The 19,247-nt window shown below is 37.5% G+C and overlaps 1 protein-coding gene across 3 annotated transcripts in view; it reads left to right on the forward strand.

Annotated features, from left to right (window-relative positions):
• Positions 1–19,247, forward strand: part of GFPT1 (glutamine--fructose-6-phosphate transaminase 1) — an 81,996-nt gene that overhangs the window by 36,771 nt on the left and 25,978 nt on the right. For all 3 annotated transcript variants that reach the window (XM_082426009.1, XM_082426011.1, XM_082426010.1), the window contains 5 exons: positions 372–535; positions 1,456–1,551; positions 6,047–6,144; positions 7,978–8,098; positions 8,738–8,895. In XM_082426009.1, coding sequence (XP_082282135.1) covers positions 372–535; positions 1,456–1,551; positions 6,047–6,144; positions 7,978–8,098; positions 8,738–8,895 — 637 coding nt within the window. The remainder of the gene's footprint in view (positions 1–371; positions 536–1,455; positions 1,552–6,046; positions 6,145–7,977; positions 8,099–8,737; positions 8,896–19,247) is intronic.

Consider the following 19,247-nt stretch of genomic DNA (forward strand, 5'->3'; position numbering starts at 1 on the left):
TAGTTCAGCCAAGGGCTGATGGTAGCTTGAACTGGTTTGTGGTGGTGGACACAGAGAGAAGCTTTGGGAAATATTTAGGAGTTATGATTGGAGGACTGGTGATAGGTAGGATGAGGAGGAAATAACCATGCTTTCTCATCTGATCTCATCAAATTGGTTGCCACACAGAGTTCCTTTTCTTCATTGTCTGCAGTGACCACCCCCCTCCTTCATTTCCCTGTAGGGAATGGCATTGATAACCAGAAAGTTATCAGAGATATTGCAGGGTGATAGACTTTGTATTTAAACTTGGTCCTTTTGTCCTAATGATAGTTGTGTTTATAGTAATCATCCTAGATTATTGATTGTACTGTCTCCTTGAACATTTTTAGTGCTGTCATAGAACATACCAATCGTGTCATCTTTCTTGAGGATGATGATGTCGCTGCAGTGGTGGACGGCCGTCTTTCTATCCATCGAATTAAACGGACTGCGGGAGATCACCCTGGACGAGCTGTGCAGACCCTCCAGATGGAACTCCAGCAGATCATGAAGGGTGAACCTTTCTATCCTGTTACACCTTGGTGTCCTCGTTGGAAAGGATATTTTCTCCTTCCTGACCTGGTGTAGGAATCTGATAATACAGATTAGTGAAGGGATAACCCCAGAAAGGGGGATGATTCTTTGGAGAAATTATCTGCTGTTTTGACAATACTTCTTCAGATGAATTCATGGTTTCTTGTTTCTGACATGAAAAAAGAAATCAATTATTTAAGTGGTACTTGATGTTTTAAGATACTTTATAAACATAGTTTGTGTTCTTTTCTTTGTTCCTCTCTTATTCTCTCTGTGCTTCAGTTTTCTCATATGTGAAATGGGGATAATAGGATTTACCTCATTAAGGTTGTTTTGGGGATTAAGCCCTTACAACAGTGTCTGACATGCTTAGTGAGCTCTACATAATGTTTGCTACTACTAACTATTATGATTATGGTGATTGTGGTTTTTATTTTCCTTTCTGATGGGGTTGTGGTGAAAAACAAGCTAACATTTATTGCATAATGGCTATATGTCAAGTCTTTACTATATTAATCCACACTACCACGCTATGAAATAGCTGCTAGAACAGATTATTTTACAGATTAAGGAATTTCCCAGAGCTGCTTAGGTATTAAAAGATAGAATCATGATTTGAACCTAGATCTGACTCTAAAACTTAAGCTTGTCCCACTCCCCTGTTTTTCTGTAATTGCATAGTTTAGGTATGAAGTTAATAAAAGTATTTTTCTTCCTTGTTCATTTTTCTTCCCATTGGGTAAAATGTCATATATGAATATTGTTCTCTACTGCATGACCTTTCGTTTCATTTCATTTACTAAGATTATATTAAAGGAGATAGACTTTTAGTTGAATACAAATTTCTTATCCTTTGGCTTGTTAATTTTTGTTTTAATGATACAATTTATATTACTTTAGGCAACTTCAGTTCATTTATGCAGAAGGAAATTTTTGAGCAGCCAGAGTCAGTTGTGAACACAATGAGAGGAAGAGTCAACTTTGATGACTATACTGGTAATTACATGTGAATTATGTTATTATTTCAAAGTCTCTCATGGGGGTTGACATTGACAGCCTTATCGGGTTCATTGTTCTTTATAGCCTTGTAGAGTAACTATGGCTGCCAGCCATCAGTGGAGCCCGGTCCTCTTTTAAAAGTCCTTCAGTGTGTGATTCCACTGATATGAGGTGTATCTAGGTTAGTCAGATTTGTAGAGACAGAAGGTAGATTAGTGGTCACCAGGGGCTGGGGAGAGGCGGGAATGGGGAGTTAGTGTTTAACGGGTATAGAGCTTCAGTTTGGGGCGATACCAAAGTTCTGAGATGGGTGATGGTCATGATTGCGCAACAATGTGAATGTGCTTAATACCACTGAATTGTACACTTACAAATAGTTAAAATGGTAAATTTTATGTTATGTATATTTTACCACAATAAAAAATAAGGGAATAATAATAATGGTTGCCGGGAGCTGAAGGGACAGGGGAGTGGAGAGTGACTGCTAATGGATACGGGTGTTTTGGAGGTGATGAAAGTCTAAAGTTAGATAGTGGTAATGGTTGCACAACTCTGAAATACTAAACACCACGATCATACACTTTCAAAGGGTGAATTTTATGGTAAGTGGCATACCTCTAAAATGGTTATGAAAAATATAAAAAATGCCTAAAAAGTCACATTTGAAAATTGTTGTCAGTTATGGGACTATTAGGGTGATTTTCCTGGAGAAAAAAAAACGTCCTTCAGTGTACCATTAAGAACATTTAACTTCTTTTCAGTACAAAAATCCTTTATTGGGCACCTACTATGTACCAGGGACTGTTCTGAACACTGAATTCTCAGAAGAATGGGACCTGGTCCCCTTGTTGGGAAGTTTGCTTGTATCTGTTCAGCCTAGGTTTTCTCTCTCAGTTTATAAATGAGTGAAGTGTGAACTTCCCAGAGGTTTTCCAGGTGTTTGCCTAATGCCTTATGGGATAACCTGTACCTTCCTGCCTGTTTAAGGTGGGGTGACAGTGCAGCTCTGGTCTTACTTCTGGAAGTTCTCTCTAGACCTTGTGTCACAGGAGTTTCTGCACCTTGCTGAGATGAGTTTGAGATTGACTTTCTGTGGTCATAGGGTATCCATAAACTATTTATCGCTAAATCAGATTTATGGAACATTCTTCATGACCAGTTTAATAAACAGTTTAACAAACAAGCTTTGGGCTAAGCTTCTCAGTGTTAGGAATCAGTTTTTGAGAAATTATATCTAGTATGCAACAATCTTTTCCTGAATTTGTGTGTTATACGTATAATATTAAGTGCCTTCTCTTTTATGTCACGTCCTGCTAACTGATAGAGAATGATTCTCTGAATAAATGTGGTTTTTGTATACTTTTCTTTTCTGGAGGCATCAGACTCTTTCTCAGCAGGAGAGATTTGTTGAAGGCTGAATTATAAGTTGAACATCTGGTGAACATGGTGTGTGGAGCACCATGCTGAACGTATCAGGGACTGTAGGAAAGTTACCTCTGCTGCGGTCTCCTCCTTGAGGTTCTTAGAAGTGGGATGAATACATAATTAACTATTTAAAGAAAGGTAAAATATGATAAATGACATTAGAAACACAGTTTAATGTTGAAATGTTTAAAGTTTAGTGTTGAATTTAGAGAAAGTAGAGAATGAATCTGTTTGTGGACAGGGGGCCAGGGAAGGCTCCATGAAGTAGGCAGGTGGTGGTTTAAAGGATTTGGAAGGTTTGAATAGGTAAAGATGAGATGGGAGCATTGCAGTTGGGTAGAGTGCATTTGCTAAGAGGAGAGAGTAGAAAACCATCAGAAATTTGTTTGTGAAATAATATGTAGTCCAGTTTGTCTGCCACATCTAGTACTTGAAGAGGAATAGAGAGCAGTAAGTCTAGGGAAGAAGGTGAGAGGAACTGCCCAGGAGGGCCGTGAATGCATTCTATTGAGTGTGAACTGCCCAGGAGGGCCGTGAATGCATTCTGTTGAGTGTGAAGGGTACCTCCCTTTGTAGAAATTGCAGAGCTGTTAGGAGACTTAGGAGCCAGGGGTGATCAGAGCTTTACTGAAGTGACCTGGGTACCAGTCTCCAGTGTGCATTGGAGGAGCGAGAGGCTGAGATGCAGTCGCCAGTAAGGATGTTGTCCCATCTGGGGTAAAGCAGTGGGGAATGGGAGGGCAGCGGGGGCCAGGAGAGAAACAGGAGCACTCCAAAGAAGGACCTGTATCTGCCTGTGTGGGAGAGGGGGTTGTGGAAGCTGGTTGAACTGGAAGAACGGGGAGAGTAGCAGTAAGTGCTGTTATGGTATGGAATGGAAATAAGGTTAGGAAAAGGTTTTGTTTTATAAGGGAAAAGAAGGAGATAAACTTTGAAAAGTCATGATTTTAAAAAGCACTTTTATCTATGGTATGTGTTCCTCATAAAAGTTCTATAATATCAACAGGATAGCTGTTATCTTTTTTGTTGTTAAGATAAGGAAATTGAGGCTCTGTCAGTTTGCAGTCTGGCCAAAGGTCACACCGCCAGTCAGCTATGGAGCCGGACTAGCCTCCAGTGTTCAGTGGTGTTCCCGCTCCATCCCACCCCTTTCCTCCAGACACTCCTGCTGTAGTAGTGGTCTCCCTTACCAGAAGTAGGAGTCTCTCCAAAGCATCAGTTCAGACCATGGGCGACTCCTTCCAGAACTATCCCAAACGCCCCTCGGCCATCAGGGCATTTGCTAGGACTGATTTTAGGGAAACGCTTGTGACCAGCTAATCTCACTGTCTAACCTCCCTGTCCTTCTTGGTCATCATCTGAAATACAAGTCTCTCTGATAGTCTGTCTGCTTTATACTTAGTCATCTCCAAACGGATTTGCCTTTGCATGACTCCCTACCCAGCCTCTTAATGTTGTTTCCTTTTCCCTCAAGTCTTTTCAGTACATGCCGAGGTCTGAGGCAGAGGTACGTGAAAAGGAACAGCAAGAATGCCAGTCTGGCTGGGGTGGCCTGGGTGAGAGGAGACGTGCTAGGAGAGTAGGTCAGAGTGAAGCAGGAGGCAGGGCTTGTGGCCACTTGAAGGCCATATAAGGAGTTTGGACTTCATTCCAAAATTACTTGGGAAGCCAGTGAAGCTTTTCGTTGTTTTATTTTCTACTTAACTAGTTTCTTAAAATAGAGAAATATAATCGGCCCTCTCAGTATTGAAATTTAAAAGGAAGAACGTAAATTATTCAAAAATATAAAAAGCAAGACATATACCTTGGTTCCATTTTGTAACTAGTTAAGGCAGAAGAAAAGAGTGGAGGAGATAAAGAGCAGGGGCAGAGTAGACAGGCTGACGGTGGGTCAGATGGAGAAGGACGTGGCCCACGGGCGTGCTCACTGCTCTCCTCAGCCGGGCGCCGAACTGTCTGGTAGCCACACAGAGCCTTGGGCAGTGTATTCACTTGGTAGGTGCTCAGAATATTAGTTGAATAATTGAATGAATGTTGGATGAACATTTCTCACAGGTAGAAAACTAGCCATGTGTAGAAGGACCCATAGACAACGCACCCTTAGCAGAACACATACGTGGCTATAGAGACAGAAAGAGGACAGACTCATTGGAGGGTTTTGTGATCAGATTTATGTTTTTAAAGAATCCCTCTAAAAGATCATTCTGGCTGTGTGTGGAGAACAGGCTCTAGGAGGTAGAGAATAGAAGTTAGGAGAGTACGGCTCTTGTCCCGGGGAGGGATGTTGGACTTGGCTGATGATGTTAGAGGTACAAAAGTTTGAAGGTGGGGCTCACAGGACTTGCTTCTGCAGTCGCTGTTGAGCGACCAAGGATGGATGACCCTGCCGTTAGGTGGATGGGGTGGCAATTGACTGAGATGGGAAAGACTGAGAGGAGAGTGGTTTGTATCGTGTTGAGGGCACTGTTCTGGGCATGTAATGGAAATGAACACAACTAAGACAATTTTTTTCCCAAGCAGGCTTACTGAGATATAATTAGGTATAATAAAATTGACTGTTCTTAATGTATAATTCAGCGAATTTTGTCCAACTTCCACAACATGGTCATAATCCTAAACAACCTGTACAACAATCAAGAGTTAGCACAGATCCTTCACTGGAAAAATTTCCCCAAGCCCCTTTGTAGTCAGCCCTTTCCCCACCTCCAGCCGCCAGCATCTACTGATCTATTGTCCGTGTCCCTATAGCTCTGCCTTTAAGATACCTTTTAATCTGAAGAGAGGAATGTAAACATGACCGAACAAGGTAGGATGTGGTAGATACTGTAGTTGTGTAGGCGTGTCAGGGGGTGCGGAAGGTTAGTCACAAGTTGGGGGTGGCCAGTTAAGTTCTGACTTACTTAGTTTACATTTCAAAACGAGAGAGAACTGTGCTTCCTAAGAGGAATATGAATGCTTTAAAAGAGCAGTGTTGTTTCCCAGATTGGCATTGGCCACTTATGAAAAGCGATTACCTGTTTCATATGGTTCTTTCCTAAATAATTATATCCACAAACTTTTATTTCAGTGAATTTGGGCGGTTTGAAGGATCACATTAAGGAGATCCAGAGGTGTCGGCGTTTGATTCTTATCGCTTGTGGAACAAGTTATCATGCTGGTGTAGCAGTAAGTGGCTTCTTAAAATTTTAGTTTAATTGTCATTTTGGGTATTAGAAGATATCTGCAGATAAACAGTATCTCCAGTAACACACCACGTAAAACTATTTTTTGTTAAAACATCGTGTTTTCTTTTCATGTTGTGACGGCAAAAATCAAGAAGGTTGGGGGGAGAAATTTTAATAGCTACTTGGAATTATTTATCAATGGATCATCTGCTTTAGAAAGGTCCTTACATATACAGGTAGACCGCCTGCAACTAACTTCATGAAAGGCAAAGAGCAGAAAGTTCTTATGCCATCCTGGCCTTGCAGTCCACAGCGCATGCCTACTTCTGTTAGAGCCATCACTGGGTTTTGTGTATCATTGTTCACTTGCCCCAGACAGATGGCTGTGTGAACCTCAACAGGATTTTACTTGGTAGGCACATTTCTGCTAAGAAGGGAAGTCTTCTTTTTGATAGACTTTGTTCTTTAAATTGTTATTTTGGAAGCTGAAATTCTGTATCAAAGATGTGTGTTGGTTGCCAATATAGAAGCGTAGGAATTTAACAATCTTTTAGTCCAATAAATCAGATCCACGTGTAGTTTCCCTTGTAAAGAGACAGGTAATGTGCTGTTGATGTCAACTCCTGTAAGTAGAGAAAACCCTTACACACTCAGTTTCTACTTTTAAGATTGATTTCCAAAGTTCATGACAGTAATTTTTTTATTTGCTGGGGCATAAATATTAATTATCTATACTCGTGGGAGCCATTCATTTGACGAGTGAGTGAAACTAGCTGGTCACTCAACCCTTGCATCTCAATAGGCTTTCTTCTTCTCTAAAGCACCCCCTTCTCCCTCCCCTCCCCACCCCCTGCCCCAAATTACATGGTCCTAAAAAGGAAAATCTGTGCAGTTTTGAAGGGAAGAGTTGTTAAAAAGTGATTGTTTTGAGCACTGGAAAAAAAAGAATGAGTTAAAGACATTAGTGTAAATTAAGGGATTGCCTAATTTAATGGTGGCTTAGATCTATTATTGAATGAGCCCTCTATTCAGAAATACAAAATTTGATTAAATGTTTCATCCAATGCTAAGCCTGAATTGTGGGGCATAAATTATATATATGCTGTGTTAGAATTCTCTAATTTGAGAAGATGTAAGGGTTTTGTTTTGTTTTGGGTTTTCTGGTGGATGCTGAGACTACTATAGTTAACAAACAAATATTAGAAATCCTGTGTGGTTTAGCATACAAAATAGTGTCCTTGAATTAATTCTAGCTAGGTTATCTACCCCCTACTCTACCCTCCATACTACAGAGTTTGAAAATAGTGAGCTTTCTTAAACAAGATTTTTAAAGTGTATTGACTTTTTTTGAGAAAAAACATTCTTTATGAATACATAGTATTTCTGAGGTGTTTAATTTTTCATTCAGTGTTTATGATACATCTGTTATTATATCATTTGAAATTCTCAGTGATTTGGTATTATATGAATTGTCATTTAAAGATTAGGAACTGGGAAGTTAGAGTTAATATACAAGCTAACTCAGAACAGTGCTTTTTCCACTTCGCAAAACATTTTATATGTGTGGGTGTATTTGCTTATAAGAATACATACATTGATAATTGTCTAAAGAGACTTGTGCTAAAATATTAACAGTGCTTATCTCCTGGGTGGTGGGACTTTGGTTATTTTATTTTTTTATGCTTTAATCTCTGTTGTTTGTATTTTCTAACATTGTGTTATGTATCATTTTTATAATCAGAAAAAGTGAAAACTATACATTGAGTCTGAAGAAGTCCAGTGAAAAAGAGTATTTGATGTAAAGTTGTATGACCAAGTCATCTTTTCTCTGCAGACACGTCAAGTTCTTGAAGAGCTGACTGAGTTGCCTGTTATGGTGGAGCTAGCCAGTGATTTCCTAGATAGAAACACCCCGGTTTTTCGAGATGATGTTTGCTTTTTCATTAGTCAGTCAGGTATGCTAATTTTAAAGACTTAAAGAAAAGGAAAGTCATTCTTTCTAACAACTGTAGCATATGTTGGCAAAACTGATATTTAAAGATAAACTGGTTATTGCAGATAACTTGACAAATATAGGTTTATTTTGATGTTATGGAATTCTTAATGAGTTAGTAAAATCAACACATTTTACACTCAGAAGAGCTGAATTTTTAAAGACAAAGAAGGAAAGATGATCCTAAGAAGTAGGATCCTATTATTAAAAGTTTTACAAATTTATTGTTTTAAGTACATGTTTTAAATTTTATTTAAAACAAATGAGGGGAAAAGGGAGGGAGCTATGAATTGGGAATTTGGGATTAACAGATACACGCTACTATATATAAAATAAACAACAAGGACCTACTGTATAGCACAGGGAACTATACTCAGTATCTTATAATAACGTATAATGGAAAAGAATCTGAAAAAAATATATATGTATAACTGAATCACTTTGATGTACAACTGAAACACTGTAAATCAACTATACTTCAGTTAAAAAATAACAAAACAAATGATATTGTTGAAAGAGTAGTCAGTTTTCTGTTTTTGCATCTAAAAAACAGCATATGTTGACTGCTCTGTGTGTTACTTTTGTTTTCCTTTTTACCCAGGCGAGACAGCAGATACCCTGATGGGTCTTCGGTACTGCAAGGAGAGAGGAGCTTTAACTGTCGGGATCACAAACACGGTTGGCAGTTCCATATCAAGAGAGACAGACTGTGGAGTTCACATCAATGCTGGGCCCGAGATTGGGGTGGCCAGCACAAAGGTAAGTTCTTGACTTAGTTCTCATGTGATTATTTACATAATCATAGTGTTGGTGAAACAGACTAATCTTTATCTTATATTTCATTTCTTAGCACTTGTAGAATGCATATTGTTTACTAATCGTAATTATCGTAAGCCTTAAGGGTCAGTAATAGATAAAACACTTGTTGTCCCCCTTCCTCACACTCATCTTAACAGTTTAAAAGGGACAAGCGTTTGTAACGTAAAGCTCATTTTGCAAACGTCTCTTCTGACTCTCCACATTCAACACTTATATTCCTCCTGCTGTGTGAGGTGGGGTATATGGTAAGTATAATGCCCCTTCTTAATTAAGTATAGTAGGGCATTAGAAAAATAACAAATTAGAAACACCCAGCTTAAGTCTAATAATTTTTGACATTTTTATTTACAGGTTTATACTATCCTAATAAATGTGCCAAAATATACACACTCCCTTTGAAAGTTTGTAAAGAGGAGTACACTTTTGGTATAAAATTTGGCTATTTAAAAAAATAAATTGAGTATTATATGACAATATCTGTTTCTCTTTAGATATACATCTGTGGAGATTTAAAAGCACCTTCATTTTCATTTTTAAGGCCTAGTGAGACTACTTTCCTCTTTGAAATTGGGATATGCATAAATTTAGTACTAGTAATAAAAATAGGAATCTTAGAAAGTTGTATAAATGCAAAAGATGTTCTCCACAAATATATTACTCTTTATAGTTTCAAAATTTCAGTTTCTTGTCTTTTTCTGCCTAAGTCTAATATTTCTTACTGATTGTTGAATAAGATGCTTAGGTTTTGGTGGATTTGAGTTTAATTAAGGGAAGATGATGTTAACATATACAAACCACATTTGTTTCTTTTTCCATTTAAAGAACTTCATGGGGAATTTTTTTGTGGAAAAGTTATAATTCTTAAGTAAAAATTCTGAGTGAGGTTTTTGTTTCTTGGTGACTTTGATATTGCTAACACTATAATTTACAGAAAACTGAAGCCTGAATTTTCTCCATGTGGTGATTAAAACATGTAAGATATTTGTGCTTGGGTTTCCATTCTGTGCCTGAATGAATAAACAGCTGCCCTCAGCAGCAGCTTGTGGATTCCTGGAACAGTGTCCAGACAGACAGCTTTGATCAGGGATTAGAATCCCAGACCCTTCATTCAAACACATTTGAAGCAAGGGCTTCAGTGTGGCATGTGTGGGATGTGGGATCATACCACTGAATGGAGGCTATCGACTTATCTTTTTACTGAATCTTTCTTGATCTGTGAGCTGCCAGGGGAAATGCAGGTTTTTTTTGATTTCTAATTGTATCATTCATGAAAACTTAAATTTTCCTCAATGTTTTATTATAATATTCAAACATACAGCAGAATTAAAAGAATTTTACATGAATACCTGTATACCCATCACCTAGATTCTGCCGTTAACCTTTTTTCTACAGTTTTATTGAGGTATAATTTTCATACCATAGTATTCACCAATTTTAAGTGTATATGGTTTTAGTAAATTTGGCTGTTTATCACCACAGTCCAATTTTAGAAGACTTAATCACCTGAAAAAGTTCCTTTGTCCCCCTTTCCAGTCAATTCCCACTCCTACCCCTCTGCCTCAGCCTCAGGCAAGTATTGCTTTCTCTTGCTATATTATTTCATTTTCTAGAAATTTCTTATAAATGGAATTGTATAATACATGTCTTTTGTATCTAGCTTCTTCCGTTTAACATGACGTTTTGAGATTTTTTCATGTGTTATTTGTATCAGTAGTTTTTTTTTTTTCTGCAAGTCCTTTTCTAAAATCTTTTTGTTTTGAAATAACTATAGATTTATAGGAAGTTGCAAAGATAGTAGAGAAGTACATGTACTCTTTACCCAGGTTCTTCCAATGGTACATCTTGTATAGGACAATAAGCATCTTTTTATAGTATATACTGTAATTCTTTAAAAAAATGACTCCCTGAAAAATTTTAGTATTATGGCAGCTTAGTCTTAGTTTAATTTTTCTTGGATTCTAAAGTAATTTTGTTTTCCTTAACTGCCATAGACATTCTGGGCTTGGAGTTATTTAAAAGTTTTGGGGTGTTTAGTTATAGATCATTTCTGAATGGCAAATATAAGTTTATATGTTAATGGGTGATGAAAGAAATTCTAATTGATCCTGATCCCTGGGCTCTGTGATAGAGCTAGCATAAGAATTATATAATCTTGATGATTAATTCCCAACTGTGCCTGAAAAACTGTCAAGGTTAGAGAGATATTATTAAACTTCTCAGAATGTTTGAACATAGACAATTGGATATTTCTGTAGAAATCGATAGGTATAACTGTGCAGACTCAGTAATTCTTGTATGTTATTGCAGGTGTTTAGAATTTCACCACAGTACTGACTTTTGTTGATTTTTAAAAAAAAATAAACCAATATAACTTTTATTTTTGGCTGAATAAAAAGTAAAACCAAGTTGAAAAGTTCAGAGTCAGCATTGTCCTGGTAAATTCTTTCAAACCTCAGTAATTCTAAATATGAGGTGTAGCTTATTTTTTTCATAATTGGTTGCCTGGTATGTATTGATGAGATGAAAAACATGAAATTGGAAATTAAACTGAATGCAATAGAAAAAATATGTGCATTAAAGTTACTCTGTTTAATAGTTGCTTTTAAAAACCAGTGCTGAGATGTTTTAAGTCCAAACAAAGAAGCATACTCTGTAGAATAACATTTTTAGTTACGGGCTGGAGGAACTAGAATACTCATTATCCGATCATTTTGGATTGGAAACAATTTAGGTATCCCAGGAGTCCAAGATATTGGGTCTCTCCCTCTGTCCTGATAGTATATTTTGTGATTAATTGGTTTATTGAAAAGTAAACTTCAGTAGAAAGAAGTAGACTGGGAAGGACTGGAACTTAGAATACAGGTATGATCGTTAGACTGGAGGCAAGGGACTGCAAATCCACTTTAGTGCTAAGGGGAAAAAAATCCCAGTCTGCCAGTGGAACACATAGGAGCACAGGGACAGGTAGCTGTGGAGGAATGTATGAGCACCTGGTAGCTGGGAGGTGCAGCAAGAGGAAACAGGGAATCTAATTTAACTATTGGGAAGGTAAGGAGCATTAGCAAACTGTGATTTTATTATACAGGAGGCTCATTATCCACATTATGACAGGAAAATATTCACTCATGAAGTGATCCCTTATCCAGAGAAGAGTAGTAGAAATTCAGCATATAATCTACAAAAAAACCCAGGATGAATTATTAAAGTTAAAATTATTCATAGCACTGTAGCTGACAATATCACAGTAATCCTAGTGATTAATAATAAAAATGTAAATAAAAACCTCAAATGCCTGGAACATAAAAACGTTTCTTTAAATAACTTGAGTTAGAACCATATCAGAATTGCCATTTAAAAAGACTTATTAGAAAAAATAACTATAATGAACAATATGGGTAAAAATTAAGATAGTGTGGCCAGAGTGATAGAGGTAGGTTCATAGCATTAAATGCTTCAAAGAGAAAATGAACTGAGTATTGAACTCAAAAAGGTAGAAGAAGGAAACCCAATGAAGCAGAAGGAGGCAAATAATAGAGAAAAATGGATGAGTGAACAGCAAAATAGAAAGCTTCAGGACCTTTATCTTGGTGGGCCTTAGCTGTTCTTCTGGAACCTTCCTAGGATTTTATCTGTATTACTGCAAAGCAAAAAAGGTGCCCTTAGAATCCTTCTCAACATAATGTTTCACTGTGACAACCAGTAGGTAAGGATTGACTCTATATGAAACATATTTGCTATCCCTATTCTAGAAGTTCTATCCAGTTTAGTAAGAAAAATTAAAACAGCAGGAAAGGAGGAAACAAATTCTTATATGCAATTGATATGATTGACTACCTGTAGAACTTAAGAAAGTCAAGTCAGAAACTTCTTAGAATGGATAAAAATTCATGTAAGGTGCTTTATAGAAAACATATATAAAATAGAAGACAGAGTAGTGAAAATCACTGATGCTGAACAGAAAAAAGAAAAGAAGAATGAACAGAACTGAGGACAGTTTGAGAGACCTCTGCGATAACATCAAGTGTACTAATATTCGCAGTATAGGGGTTTTAGAAGGAGAAGAGAGAGAGAAAGGGGCAGAGAACATATCTGAAGACATAATAGCTGAAAACTTCCCTAACCTGGAAAAGAAATAGGCATCCAAATCCAGGAGGCCCAGAGAGTCCCATACAGGACTTACCCAAAGAGGAAAACACCAAGACACATTGTGATTAAAATGACAAAAATTAAAGAGAAAGAGAGACTGTTAAAAGCAGCAAGGGAAAAGCAAGAGATAACATACAAGAGAACTCCCATAAGGCTGTCAGCTGACCTTTAGCAGAAACCCTGCAGGCCAGAAGGGAGTGGCATGTTTTATTTAAAGTGATGAAAGGGAAAAACCTACACCCAAGAATACGCTAATCCAGGGGTCCCCAACGCCTGGGCTGTGGAATGGTGCTGGGCTGTGGAACGGTGCCGGTCTGTGGCCTGTTAGGAACCGGGCCGCACAGCAGGAGGTGAGTGGCAGGCAAGTGAGCGAAGATTCATCTGCCGTTCCCATTGCTCCCCATCACTCACATTATTCCCCAACCCTCCCCCCATCACTTGCATTACCTCCTGAACCCTCCCACCCCCCCCACCCCCCACCCCCGACTGTGGAAAAATTGTCTTCCACGAAACCGGCCCTTGGTGCCAAAAAGGTTGGGGACCGCTGCTCTAACCAACAAGGCTCTTGTTCAGATTTGATGGAGAGATCAAAAGCTTTACAGACAAGCAAAGGCTAAAAGAGTTCAGCACCACCAAACCAGCTCTACAAGAAATGTTCAGGAAATTCCTCTAAGTGAAAAAGAAATGGCTGCAACTAGAAACATGAAAATTATGAAATGAAAAAGCTCATCAATAAAGGCAAACATACAGTAAAGGTAGGAAGTCATCCACCCACAAAGCTAGTAGAAAGGTTAAAGACAAAAGTAGTAAAATCATGTATATCCACAATAAGCAGTTAAGGGATGCACAATACAATTAAATGTGAAATATATCAAAAACAGTAATCGTGAGGGGAGGAGAGTACAAGTGCAGGGTTGTTAACATGCACTTGAAATTAAGAGACCAGCAACTTAAAACGATCACACACACACATATATATACATATTACTATATAAAAACCTCATGGTAACCACAAACCAAAAATCTATAATAGATATAAACCAAAAAAGGAAAAAGGAATCCAAACAACACTGAAGATAGTTGTCAAATCACAAGAGAACAAAATAAGGAAAAAGGAAAAAAAAAAAAAAAGACCTACAAAACAGCCCCCAAACAAGTAACAAAATGGCAATAACATACATATCATTAATTACCTTAAATGTAAATGGACTCAGTGCTCTAATCAAAAGAGAGAGTGGCTGAATGGATACAAAAACAAGACCCATATATATGCTGCCTATAAGAGACTCACTTCAGATCTAAAGACACACACAGACTGAAAATGAGGGAATGAGAAAAGGAATTCCATGCAAATGGAAATCAGAAGAAAGCTGGGGTAACAATACTTATATCAGACAAGATAGATTTTAAAGACTGTTACAAGAGACAAAGGAGGATACATAATGATCAAGGGATTAGTCCAAGAAGAAGATATAACGATTGTAAATACATATGTACCCAGCACTGGAGCACCTAAATACATAAAGCAAATACTAACGGACATAAAGGGAGAAATCAACAGTAACACAATAGTAGGTAGTAGGGGACTTCAACACCCCACTTTCATCAGTGGACCAGTCATCCAGACAGAAAATAAGGAAACACTGGCCTTAAATGACACATTACACCAGAGGAACATAATTGATATGTGTAGAGCATTCAATCCAAAAGCAGCAGAGTACACGTTCTTTTTAAGTGCACATGGTACATTCTCCAGGATAGATCACATGCTAGGCCACAAAACAAGACTTGATAAATTTAGGAAAATTAAAATCATATCAAGGGACCTCCCTGGTGGCACAGTGGTTAAGGATCTGCCTGCCAATGCAGGGGACACAGGTTCGATCCCTGGTCCGGGAAGATCCCACATGCTGCAGAGCAACTAAGTCCGTGTGCCACAACTACTGAACCTGTGCTCTAGAGTGTGCAAGCCACACCTACTGAGCCCACGTGCCTAGAGTCCGTGCTCTACAACAAGCGAAGCCACCACAATGAGAAGCCCACTTACCACAATGAAGAGTAGCCCCCGCAACTAGAGAAAGCCCACACGCAGCAGCAAAGACCCAATGCAACCAAAAATAAATTAAAAAAAAAATTTAAATCATATCAAGCATCTTTTCTGACCACTATGCTATGAGACTAGAAGTCAACTACAAGAAAAAAACTGCAAAAAACACAAATGAGGCTAAACAACATGCTACTAAACAACCAGTGGATCACTGAAGAAATCAAAGAGGAAATGAAAAAATACCTAGAGAAAAATGAAAACAAAAACATGAGATCCAAAACCTTTGGGACGCAGCAAAAGCAGTTCTAAGTGGGAAGTTTATGGTGATACAAGAATACCTCAGGAAATAAGAAAAAATCTCATATAAACAACCTAACCTTACACCTAAACAAACTGGAGAAAGAAAAAGCCCAAAGTTAGTAGAAGGAAAGAAATCATAAAGATCAGAGAAGAAATAAAATAGAGACTAAAAAAATAATAGAAGAGATCAATGAAACTAAAAACTGGTTCTTTGAAAAGACAAACAAAATTGATAAAACTTTAGCCAGACTCGTCAAGAAAAAAAGGGAGAGGGCACAAATCAGTAAAATCAGAAATGAAAAAGGAGAAGTTACAACCGACACTACAGAAATACAGAAGATCATGAGACTACTACAGACAACTATATGCCAATAAAATGGACAACCTAGAAGAAATGGACAGATTCTTTGAAGATGTATAATCTCCCAAGACTGAGCCAGGAAGAAATAGAAAATTTGGATAGACCAATTATCAGTAATGAAATTGAACCAGTAATTTTAAAATTCCAAGTAAACAAAAGTCTAGGACCAGTGGCTTCACAGGTGAATTCTACCAAACATTTAGAAAAGAGTTAACACCTATCCTTGTCAAAATATTCCAAAAAATTGCAGAGGGAGGAACACTCTCAAACTCATTCTGTGAGGCTGACATCACCCTGATACCAAAACCACACAAAGATATCACAAAAAGAAAACTACAGGCCAGTATCACTGAAAAACATAGATGCAAAAATCTTCAACAAAATATTAGCAAACCAAACTCAATGATACGTTAAAAGGATCATACACCAGGATCAAGTGGGATTTATCCCAGGGATGCAAGAGTTTTTCAGTATCCAGAAGTCAATCATTGTGATACACCACATTAACAAATTGAATAAAAACCACATGATCATCTCAATAGATGCAGAAGAAGCTTTTGACAAAATTCAACATCCATTTATGATAAAAGCTCTCTAGAAAGTGGGCATAGAGAGAACCTACCTCAACATAATAAAGGTCATATATGACAAACCCACAGCTAACATCATACTCAGTGGTGAAAATCTGAGAGCATTTCCTCTAAGATCAAGAACAAGACAAGGATGCCTGCTGTCAACACTTTTATTCAACATAGTATTGAAGTCCTAACCACAGCAATCAGACAAGAGAAAGAAGTAAAAGGACTATAAATTGGAAAGAAAGAAGTAAAGTGTCACTGTTTGCAGATGACATGATACTATACATAGAAAATTCTAAAGATGCCACCAGAAAACTACCAGAGCTTTACAGTGAATTCGGTAAAGTTGCAGGATACAAAAGTAATATACAGAAACCTGTTGCATTTCTATACACTAACAATGAACTATCAGAAAGAGAAATTAAGGAAATAATTCCATTTACCATCGCTTCAAAAAGAATAAGGTGCCTAGAGATAAATATACCTAAGGAGTTACAAGACCTGTACTTTGAAAACTATAAGACACTGATGAAGGAAATTGAAGACAATGCAGATAGAAACATACTGTGTTCTTGGATTGGAAGAATTAATATTGTTAAATGAACATACTATCCAAGGCAATCTACAGATTCAGTGTAATCCCTATCAAAATACCAATGCCATTTTTACAGAACTAGAGCAAGTAATTTTAAAATCTGTTTGGAAACACAAAAGGACCCCAATATCCAAAACAATCTTGAGAAAGAAGAACAGAGCTGGAGGAATCATGCTCCCTGACTTCAGACTGTACTACAAAGCTATAGTAGTCAAAACAGTATGGTGGTGGTACAAAAACATACACATAGAATAATGGAACAGAATAGAGAGCCAAGAAATAAACCCATGCACTTATGTTCAATTAATCTATGACGAAGCAAGAATATACAGTGGAGAAAAGTCAATCTCTTCAATAAGTGGTACTGGGAAAACTGGACAGCTACATGTAAAAGAATGAAATTAGAACGTTCTCTAACACCACGTATAAAACTATACTCAAAATGGATTAAAGACCTAAATGTAGGACTGGAAATCATAAAACTTCTAGAAACAAACGTAGGCAGAATACTCTTTGACCTAAATTGCCACACTATTTTTTTGGATCCTTCTCCTAGAGTAATGGAAACAAAAGCAAAAATAAACAAATTGGACCTAATTAAACTTAAAAGCTTTTGCACAGCAAAGGAAACCATCAGCAAAACAAAAAGACAACCTACTGAATGGGAAAAATATTTGCAAATGATATGACCAATAAAAGGTTAATATTTAAAATATATAAACAACTCATACAACTCAACATCAAAAAAACAACCGAAGACCTGAATACAAAATTGGGCGAAGACCCGAATAGACATTTCTCCAAAGAGTACATGTAGATGGCCAGCAAGCACATGAAAAGATGCTCAACATCGCTAATCATCAGAAAAATGCACATCAAAACCACAGTGAGGGCTTCCCTGGTGGCACAGTGGTTGAGAATCTGCCTGCCAATGCATGGGACATGGGTTCGAGCCCTGGTCTGGGAAGATCCCACATGCCGCGGAGCAACTAGGCCCGTGAGCCACAGTTACTGAGCCTGCGCGTCTGGAGCCTGTGCTCTGCAGCAAGAGAGGCTGCGATAATGAGAGGCCTGCGCACCGCGATGAAGAGTGGCCCCCCACTTGCCGCAACTAGAGAAAGCCCTCGCACAGAAACGAAGACCTAACACAGCCATAAATAAGTAAATAAATAAACCCAAAGTTTAAAAAAAAAAAAAACAACCATAGTGAGATACCACCTCACACTTATCAGAATGGCTATTACAAAAAAGAACACAAATAACAAATGTTGATGAGGATATGGAGAAAAGAACTCTCATACGCTTTTGGTGGGAATGTAAATTGATACAGCCACTGTAGAAAACATTATGGAGAATCTTCAAAAAACTAAAAATAGAATTATCATATGATCCAGCAATTCCAGTTCTCGGTGTATATCTGAAGAAAATAAAAACACTAATTTGAAAAGATACATGCACCCCAATGTTCATAGCAGCATTATTTACAATTGCCATGATATGGAAGCAACCTAAGTGTCTGCCAACAGATGACTGGATAAAGAAGATGTGGTATTTATATATAATATCACACAATGGACTACTACTCAGGCATAAAAAAAAATGAAGTTTTGCCATTTGCAGCAACAGGGATGGACCTGGAGGGCACTATGCTGAGTGAAATAAGGCAGACAGAGAGAGACAAATACTGTATGATGTCACTTACATGTAGAATCTAAAAAATACAACAAACTAGTGACTATTAACAGAAAAGAAACAGAGTCACAGATATAGAGAACAAACTAGTGGTTACCAGTGGGGAGAGGGAAGAGGGGTGGGGCAGTAGTATAGGGGGAGAGGATGAAGAGGTACATACTATTATGTGTAAAATATGCTACAAGGTAAAACACGGGGAATATAGCCAGTAGTTTATAATAACTATAAACTGAGTATATCCTTTAAAACTGTGAATCACTTTATTGTACACCTGTAAATTATATAATATTATACATCAATTATACTTAAATAAAAAATTTTTTTAAATACACAAAAAGTTTTCTCTATAAACTGACAGTGACTACTTAGAAAAGTACAGGGGTGTGTTTGGAGGGGAGGAATTCTGTTTTTCAATAGCTATAAAAAATACTTAAAAATAAGTCTACCAGGAAATGTGTAAGATATCCATAAATGTTTGTCAAATAGATGAAAACTATATGACTCTTTAGACTTTTAAATTCCTAACAAATTTATAGAAATATGATGTTTCTGGATGGGAATATTGTTTTGTAA

This window comes from Balaenoptera physalus (genome assembly GCF_965194825.1).
Source record: "Balaenoptera physalus genome assembly, chromosome: 15".
Taxonomy (NCBI): Eukaryota; Metazoa; Chordata; class Mammalia; order Artiodactyla; family Balaenopteridae; genus Balaenoptera; species Balaenoptera physalus.